The sequence below is a fragment of the Trachymyrmex septentrionalis genome, unplaced genomic scaffold, assembly GCF_001594115.1.
Source record: "Trachymyrmex septentrionalis isolate Tsep2-gDNA-1 unplaced genomic scaffold, Tsep1.0 scaffold21, whole genome shotgun sequence".
NCBI lineage: Eukaryota > Metazoa > Arthropoda > Insecta > Hymenoptera > Formicidae > Trachymyrmex > Trachymyrmex septentrionalis.
The window spans coordinates 1365234-1374549 of NW_017305288.1; the positions used below are offsets into that span (position 1 = coordinate 1365234).

The window sequence follows — 9316 nt, forward strand, 5'->3', positions numbered from 1 at the left end:
TTCTTTTCTTGTACCTTTCATATAAAATATTGTCTTACAGCGCAATTGCAATTTTTAGCTCTTTAGAAAATGCACAATTTAGTATGTTATTTTAAATAGCACGCGTCGTGAAAAGTAAGTTGCGTTGTTCACATTGTAAACAATACCGTGACTTTTCGTAATGCAAGCATATGCAAGTTAATTATCGCACGTTGAAAAATAAATATACGAGTTTTAACTTTAGCGCGAGTTGCGTCAGAAATATACAACACATTTGAATTTTAAACGTACATTTAGCGCTAAATGTAGCCATCTAATTCTCATTGCGTTGTCCCATTTCATCTGTTTACATTGCGCGTATGCGATTTTCATATTAAGCACATAAAGCACAGAATCTAACACATTTAGTGTTAAATATACGAGGAAATGGAAGGACCAGATTTTCAGGTGTTAGTTTAACGAAGAATTTATACGTAAATTCTCCAAAGCGTGACCTCTTAATATCGCTTTGCAGTTTTCACTACGATGAAGGCTCGATAGTGCCTTTAAACGAATAGAAATGATAATCACTTTGAAGAAACATGTAGCTCTAATACACGTAATTCGTCATGAATTCTCTTAATCGTGTTGAGTCTCTCTCGCCGTAAACCGCGAGCGTAGCTATATATAATAGTAAACGTTGAAGATAATAAGGTGCTCGGGAATAGCATGAAACAAAGGAAACGTCAGGTATGATTGAAAATTAAATGGAAATTAATCATAGAGTAAAATTAAAAAAAAAACAGAAAATAAAGAATATATAGGGAAGTTCGATTTTGGCAATCAATTTTCACTCAAAATGATATAGAGAATTGTATAGGGTCGAACTTGTTGACAATGCATGAACAATGTGAGCGTTATGAGTATAATGTATTTCTTTAGAAAATCATATGTTCTAAATTTTAAGGAAATACAGAACAACAGTGCACCCTGAACAATCGCGTTTCTCATATTCATAATTGTCTGTAAACATGATTAATATTATTCGCAATTGAAAAGTAGATAGTACGTTTCAAACAGATGTACCTTTATTACATAAAATTCGTAAAATAATCAAGACTGCGGGAGACAATATTGGAAAACGAAAAGGAATAGATGGGAAAAAATGTTGGAAGATAGGTATTGAGGAATAATAGGGAAAAGTGCGAATAATGAAAAAATAAAAAGGTACGATTAAGATAAAGGAAGATTAAGAAGAAGATTCTGAAAAGAAAGTATAATAAAGTTGGCATGTTAGTTGTGACACATACTTAGTAACACATAAATACAATAGGAGAGTGTTGATTAGTGAACTGATGCTTGTTTCAGGAGCCACTCGATCGTTGTTAAATCTAGACGAATAGAGCGCAGCGACGCGCTACAGAGAGAGAGAGAGGGAGAAGGAGAGGGAGAGAGAGAGAGAGAGAGAGAGAGAGAGAGAGAGAGAGAGAGGGAGAGAGAGCAAGAGAGAGACATAGTTCCTAGTATGAGTAATTCTCTGTAAACTCGACTAATCGTGTTATTCGAGCTCGAGTCGGGGAGCGGGCACGCGTAGTTATGTAATGGTAGCGTTAAAGCGTTAATAAGGATCGCGGTGGTGCTTAAGAACAGAATGAAGAAACGAAGGAAATACGCGGGCGATACGCGTCGAAGGTGGTAGGAGGCGAGAAGAAGGGACGAACGGTGGAAAATGGTGAAGGATGAAAGGGAGCGTGCGGGGAAGGAAGTGGGGGCGGTTGGTCTTTCGGTCGTGGTAGTCACGGGAGTCGTGGTAATAAATGGGCAACACGAGCGCTTATAAGGGGGTAGGTAATCTAAAGCTTTGGAGGCGGTGGCGCAACGGGGGCTGTCGAGAGAAAGAGCAGGCGAGGGAGGCGAGAGAGGTAAAGGAAAGAGGAGGAGAAGAAAGAGAGAGAGAGAGAAAGAGAGAGAGAGAGAGAGAGAGAGAGAGAGAGAGAGAGAGAGAGAGAGAGAGAGAGAGAGGGGGAGAGAGAGCAAGAGAGAGACATAGTTCCTAGTATGAGTAATTCTCTGTAAACTCGACTAATCGTGTTATTCGAGCTCGAGTCGGGGAGCGGGCACGCGTAGTTATGTAATGGTAGCGTTAAAGCGTTAATAAGGATCGCGGTGGTGCTTAAGAACAGAATGAAGAAACGAAGGAAATACGCGGGCGATACGCGTCGAAGGTGGTAGGAGGCGAGAAGAAGGGACGAACGGTGGAAAATGGTGAAGGATGAAAGGGAGCGTGCGGGGAAGGAAGTGGGGGCGGTTGGTCTTTCGGTCGTGGTAGTCACGGGAGTCGTGGTAATAAATGGGCAACACGAGCGCTTATAAGGGGGTAGGTAATCTAAAGCTTTGGAGGCGGTGGCGCAACGGGGGCTGTCGAGAGAAAGAGCAGGCGAGGGAGGTGAGAGAGGTAAAGGAAAGAGGAGGAGAAGAAAGAGAGAGAGAGAGAAAGAGAGAGAGAGAGAGAGAGAGAGAGAGAGAGAGAGAGAGAGAGAGAGAGAGAGAGAGAGGACCACACGATGAAGAGGAGGTAGGCTAAGCGGGGTAAGGAGGGGGAGGGGGAGAACGGTGTGTGTAGGGTGAGAGGGTCTGGTTGGAGGAAAGCATAGCGGAGGAAGGGGCGGATAAGGGTGGTTACGAGCGAGGGTGTGAGATAAGGTATAAGGTGGGTAAGATGGCGGACAATTTGCCGCTCGACTACTCTTGCCCGCACCCCTCCCTGGACGATTCCAACCTCCACTTCCTTCGATCCCCCTTCCGGTCTATGTACCGGGTAATAGATGTTCCTCCTTCACGACCAACGCGGAGACGGAGACGTTGAACGCGCGCGCAAAACCTTACGCCATCCTCCTTTATCTCGTGACTTCTTCCCTCGCTCTCGCCTTTCTCTCTTGCGGCAAGACAGAGGGAGACAAGGGAACGACGGCCGGGGAGGCAAGCGCATGAACGTGCGTGACGGTGAGAATTGCGCGTGCACGTGAGGCATGTACGTACGTATGTACATACACATACATACATATATACATACATACGTACATAGATACGTACACGACCGAGAGTTGCGGCCGCGTTTCACCTACACGGAAAACTACCGCTCTGACGGAATACAATCGTCGGTGGGTACGTAGGTATTTAAACGTTCTCCACACAGTCACACTCACCCTGTGCTGCCGTCGCGCGATCCAACCCCGCCACCCCCTCACTTTCACCCCTTCTTCTCGTCCGCCCCCTGAACCGTTTCCGTCGACGTCCCCTACGCCGGCAGACCGCACCAGCGTGCTCTCTCTTAGCATTCCATCCGCCATCTTCTCACTTAATAAAATAATTACCCCGGGCCAATTAAGCGTTCCCCTCTACGCCGTTCGTTCGTTCGTTCCTTCCTTTATGCGAAACCTCGTGCGCGTTCGCCAGTCGGCTTTCGGGCTTTCGCCGATATAATAACGCGGCACACGTTATTTTACCGTTTATTTGTTATCGTTTTGCGTGGCGAAAATCTTAAGGAATGTCGACTAATTGGCACGTTATATCTGTGCGCGTTCGCGCGACTGAACTTCAGCCTCATTATTAGAGCCGTAGTTACATAGACTTGGTTTTTTTTTATTGTAAGCGACTTTACGTAACGTATTTTCGAAGATACGGCAAACAATTCTAACAAAATTTAATCGTGTATTTTTTGCATCAATTACTAAATTTATTTATTTATTAAAAATTGACGCAGAAAATTTTCGTAAAAATATAAATATAGTAATTATCTTTTTAGTTATATATGTTTAAATATTTTTTCGGAGATTAATATTAATCCTTCGCAATTCATTAAATATAAAAAAAAAAGTTAATATTTTGTATCAATGGTTTAATTTGTAAAATTAACATCCGTTCTCTTACTCAATAAAAATGCAGTTAAAGATCCGTATTCTACAGTGTTAGTGTTACTATATTCGATTTGATTGAATGTATATACGAAAATATGTATTAATCTTTTTCCAAAAAAAGCATAAGTACATCGTGCTTTAGAAATATATGTATATGAACTTCACATCAGCGGTGAACTCTTTTGACTATTCTTGAAGCTTATAGTCGTTTACGCTCGATTTTATTAAGAAACACCTACTTTACTTTCCAACGATGAAGGGATATCGGTTAGAATTACGATAAGAGCTTGCGAAGATGGCACCACTTTTAAGCTGAATGGTTCATCTGTTACAAGATGTCTGCTGCGACATTAACACGTCGTGTTTTCGGTCAACAAATATCTAATTTCGTCGGTTTGACAGTTTCGGTGTTGTCTCAGGTATCAAGAAGGTACAAATGGAAACTCGTGCAGCTACCAGAAGTGGGCACAGGCAAAGCCTTTCGAAGAATCGTCCATTTCAAAGATGACTACACGGTGAAGCCTTTGAAAATTACGAATCTAGCAGGCAGAGATCCTATCACAGGTACGTGAGATAATATCGTTATTCCAGTATCAGCTTTTCTTTTTGAAATTTATCTTACCTTTACTAATAAGTTCTTTACAAATTAATGGGGATAAAACTCAATATTGCGTGTCGTATACCGTGCATAGATTGTTACTATTCTCGAGAGGTCTGACCTCTACTGGCGAAAGTAGAAAACTATTGGTAGATAATACAGATATTTTACGTATCGGCTCAGATTAGGCGCGATTTATTTCATTGAGAAAGAGATTTGATATTATATATTACGAACATTATATATCACAAAGTACATATGTATATATAATTTTTATTGATTTATAATAATAGATTGTCTATTATTCATACGATAATCTCTATGTTAGAAAAGATTGTTTCTGAATTGAAATTAATTCCCATTTAATATCGATACTTTTGGTTAAGATAAATATTTTTTTCAAATCACGGATATAATTTGTAATCTTATTCGAAGCTAAATTAACCATTAGTAAATGAGTGAAAATAAAGAAGAATGAATCGCTTTTATGAAACAGGCAGAGTAGTAGCCAAGGGTATCGGGGGTGGTATAAAGCACAAGTATCATTGGATCAAGTGGATCAGGAATGGACCTGAGGACCTAAACGAATCGCCAAAGGAAGAAAAAGTCCTAGAGGTTTTTAAGGATGGTTGTAGAACGAGTTTTGTCGCGTTGGTCGGTACCAATCGCGAACTGAAATATATTTTAGCTACGGAAAACATGAAACCGGGCGACATAATACGTACTCATCGAGGAATACCGCGTAATCCTGTGAGACCCTCAGAGGGAGATGCCTATCCTCTTGGTGCTTTACCAATGGGAACTCTCGTTCATTGTGTAGAAAAGTATCCGGGATTGGGTGGGTTCCTAATTCACACTGCGGGTACCTTCGGAATACTAATAAAGCGAGAGGAAGATCGTGTGGTAGTACAGATGCCTAGTAAGAAATTATTTAGTCTTCATGAGTCGTGTATGGCTACGGTTGGTCGATTATCGAATATCGAACACGATTCTACTCCAATTGGTAGCGCACAGAAAAATCGAGAATTGGGAAATCGCCCGAGGAGCGGTTTATGGCAACGTAAAACTGGTAGATTTGGTCGTAAAATTAAACCACCACCTCGTGTACAATATGTTGGCGATAAAAAAGTGACATTATATGATGTGCTTGTTTTGAATAGCCATCACAACGCTTAAACTAGATATCTCAGATAAATTGCAGTTATGGGTTAAGATATATAATAAATGCTCGTTTCAAATACTCAACTTTGAATTTTATTGTCTTCGTCACCCTTTCTCACTTAACAAGGAAAAACATTTAGACATCTCTTAAATTCTAAGATATTCGTTATACATACATAGGCCGAAAAACGAGAGATATGTATGCGTTTGGACGTGTATCCAGGCTAAGAGACTCATTTCTGAATCGTAAGCAGGGTGTTTACTATCTAAGAAGTCTAAAAATCTAGGAAGTCTCAAAGATTTTTTTATTCGAAAACATTAAAATATTTTATCACAATTCAAAAAATTTCTGTGTAAAGAATTTGAGAAACAATTTTATATGAAAGTTGGAACAAGGAAGATTAAGTGGATTTTTAATAATTCTTTTTTTTTTTTTTCCAAGATTTGACTAGACATCCCGATATAATCGAGTTTTTGCAAATTCTTATCTCATGATCACACATGATATTTATGAAAGTATAAGTATCAACAAGAACGAATCACTTATGAATCGTTGGAAGTCCATGATAATATATGCTTTCGAATGCTCGGGAATGTTTCGGGAATGTATATACCTGAGTTTCAATGATAGGCTGTTCTTGGAATGATAAAAATTCAAGAACTGTATGATTTTTGTTCACGTTTAAAGGCCCTTATTGTAATATACAGTTTCCAGATTAGTATCGTGCAATCGTACTTTCTCTCGTATATCAGGTTCCAGTTGATTTATTGAAATAGGAACGCGCTGTGCGAAGAGAGCACAGCAAAGCGGCGTCGCAAAAGTGAGACACACTCCGCAAATTAAAACTTGAATTGGTCCGGCAGCCCATTTCGCATTACGTAACAGCTGTCTTCGATCTAGATAATTCATTACTATTGGTGCCAATACTGCAACAATAAAATAAAATGCTCTCCATTGTCGTATCTTCACATATGATATTTATATCGATTTCAATAGATTGTTTTAAAGAAGAAATGTAAGTTTTCTAGAAAAAAATATAGAGCTATTTAAATAGTCAATAATAATATAGTTATATATATTTATATAACTTTTGTTCATGAATGATTTGCTATTTTATATTCATAATAATATAAATATAGAAAGACATCGTATCGTTAAAATTATCGTTAATTGACGTTAATGAGCGTAATCGGCTCTCATTATCAGTGATAAACTCGGTTAGAAATTTTATTAATGAAATATTATAAAAAGTAAATGCAAAAACGAAACCTACTCATACTCGGAGAGGCCATAAGTATACGCGATAATGTCACGGTTGCTATTGCCTGTTTAGCCGCTCGTTTACTGTAGCCGACTTTCGTGCCGTCCTCGGTTTGTAATTCAATACCATTTTGAAGTTCAGTGACTCTCATAAGAGGGATATTCACACAATTAGCCGCCGCAACTGCCGCCAGTGGCACTAATCGGCCTGCCAACGGTGGTCCACGTTGAGCGAGACGGTTCAGAGTCAATGCCGTTAACACGGCGCCTCCCGTAGCGCCGATGTAACTCTGCGCTAACGTTTCCACTGGAATCGGACTCGATCCACTACGGTTCGTATAATTTACTATGGCATTGAATGACTGATTGACCCATTGCCAGAAAATTACAGCCGGCGTTGATCTACAAGTGACAATTTTTATATAATTTTTATATAATCGCATCGCGATAATTTTCATACAGCTATTAGAACGCATTTTTTTATATAACTATTAGACAGGCAGATTTAATCCACAATCTCTTTAACGACTTCTTCTAAATGATAATAATTTTCTGAATGTTTCTCGAATGATTCTAAATTTTACGTTGTTTAAGATCGAGAAATAATATTATATTTGAGTCTTTTGTTTATTTATATTCATTTGTTTCTGTTTAAAACTTTGACCGTTCGTCGAAAGATATAATTATCAAAATTATATTACTGTATTCTAAAATTATTCTAATAGAGGTACAATTATATCTACAAGTAATACTGTTTTAATGTGTCTTAACGGAGGCATTTAGAATCATAATATTTGAGTGTTGTTATCGCGTTGTCGTAATAATTAGTTTTCGCGTGATAATTTCGATTACGTACTTGTAAAATGTCATCATACAGCCGGTTATCATCATATTCATGGGAACTTGCGCGCTCATACGGCCTATTAACAGCATTTTCTCCCCGGTATCGGGGTGATAGGCGCTATCGTAAAGATATTTGCATCTCCATAATTCGTTTTCGGTGACTCCTTGTTTTTCTAGGCCCTCACCCTGTCTGCAACGGGGATAATATCAAGATTACATGCGGATGATCGTTATTTCATACATAATTACGCAGTGAACAAACAAATTGCATTACGTTAATATAAAAGTGAAAATATAAGAAATGATTTGTAACATGTAAATTAAAGATATATTTTTTTCGATAAAGTTCGCGAACACGCGATAAGCAATTCTGCTAGTAAATGAAACTCCAACTCAAGGCGTAAAAAAAATGCCACTGCAACATAACAGTCTAACACACACTACGTGTTCTCTACGTGTGTAGTAAAACATATGACATCATCGTGTTGATTACGCGGTAACCAACTGAGCGGATAATAAAGAAGAACTAATTATAGCTACGGCTACCTGTATTTCGTGACGACATCACGCGCGCGTTCGAGTTGCTGGCTCGTGGCGAAGACATTAAGCGGGTTTGTTACCGTCAAGAAGTGCAATGCCCTTCCGCGGTAAGTGCTCTGATCCCAGTACGGTTTATCAATGTCTATTTCCTTCGGCGCTTCCCTTCTTCCAAACATCTTTTCAGGTTTTCCCTCCTAACGTTCTTTGGGCTTGGTTGGCTGTATCCTCTCTTCCTCCACCTACGTTCACCTATTCTTCCCCACTTCGCTGTCACGACGACGCGTCAGTGAATCGTCGTCGTGTTTTCGTCACACCTGCACATCTGCTGGGAATTCGTCAGCCTCCAGAGAAACGGACATGCGTGACGTTTTACAACTGTACGCAAGACAGGCTGATCACCCAGCTCCCAGCCGACTGAGTCCCGCTCCAGAGTCCAGTCACTGAGTGATCTCCTCTCTCTTTTTCTCTACCACGCTCCGCTTCCACACGCTCGGCGCCGTTTCTTCCTCTTCACTCCCCTTGTTCGATCCATGAGCCACCGTGTCGCTGGTGGCTTTGCCTTTGCCGACTCTCATCGATAAGGCTTGGTGCGTGCGCACAAACCGTCCAGCAGTATCTACGTTTGGCGGATTTACCACGAGATGGTGGCACGCTGAAAATTTCTTCGTGTGTTAATTGATACGAATTTATTAATGTAATTAAAAAGATTAATATTAATTTTACAAACATTGGACGCGAGAAAAACTGAGTTACATTTAATGAATTTGATAAAATAGTATGTTATAAAAAGAAAAAAATGAAGATAAAATGATTATGTTAATCTTGCAAGTATTGCCTTACTGGCGTTACATTGATATTATTTTGATATTATATTTCAAACGTATGATGATCCAATGAATTTCAATATTGAGTAAAAGAGGAATGTGATTTATTATTGTCGAAGAAAATGTTTCTTACGAATAGAGAGAGAAGGATAGTAATAGTAATATATTGACTGAACATTTGTAATGAGTCTCTGAAGATGGCTCAATAAAGAAG

At 39.5% G+C, this 9316-nt stretch overlaps 2 protein-coding genes across 2 annotated transcripts; one reads left to right on the forward strand and one right to left on the reverse strand.

The window, feature by feature from the left end:
* The first annotated feature begins 4206 nt into the window (after window positions 1-4206).
* LOC108748102 (39S ribosomal protein L2, mitochondrial) lies at window positions 4207-5711 on the forward strand. Its single transcript, XM_018486109.1, has 2 exons — window positions 4207-4439; window positions 4970-5711. The coding sequence occupies exons 1-2, from the start codon at window positions 4211-4213 to the stop codon at window positions 5647-5649; spliced, it is 909 nt and encodes a 302-aa protein (XP_018341611.1). The 5' UTR covers window positions 4207-4210; the 3' UTR covers window positions 5650-5711.
* Window positions 5712-6200: 489 nt separating this feature from the next.
* On the reverse strand, window positions 6201-8829 carry LOC108748101 (sideroflexin-1). The gene is made up of 4 exons (XM_018486107.1): window positions 8285-8829; window positions 7752-7928; window positions 6909-7297; window positions 6201-6561 (listed from the first exon to the last, which is right to left on the reverse strand). The coding sequence occupies exons 1-4, from the start codon at window positions 8452-8454 to the stop codon at window positions 6317-6319; spliced, it is 981 nt and encodes a 326-aa protein (XP_018341609.1). The 5' UTR covers window positions 8455-8829; the 3' UTR covers window positions 6201-6316.
* Window positions 8830-9316: the final 487 nt, after the last annotated feature.

Coding starts and splice junctions, on each gene's coding strand:
- LOC108748101 (XM_018486107.1), bottom strand. CDS start 8,454: ATGTTTGGAAGAAGGGAAGCGCCGAAGGAAATAGACATTGATAAACCG. Junction 7,929..8,284: donor GATGTCGTCACGAAATACAG/GTAGCCGTAGCT, acceptor TCCCCGTTGCAG/ACAGGGTGAGGGCCTAGAAA. Junction 6,562..6,908: donor TATGGCCTCTCCGAGTATGA/GTAGGTTTCGTT, acceptor TTATTGTTGCAG/TATTGGCACCAATAGTAATG.
- LOC108748102 (XM_018486109.1), top strand. CDS start 4,211: ATGTCTGCTGCGACATTAACACGTCGTGTTTTCGGTCAACAAATATCT. Junction 4,440..4,969: donor AGGCAGAGATCCTATCACAG/GTACGTGAGATA, acceptor TTTATGAAACAG/GCAGAGTAGTAGCCAAGGGT.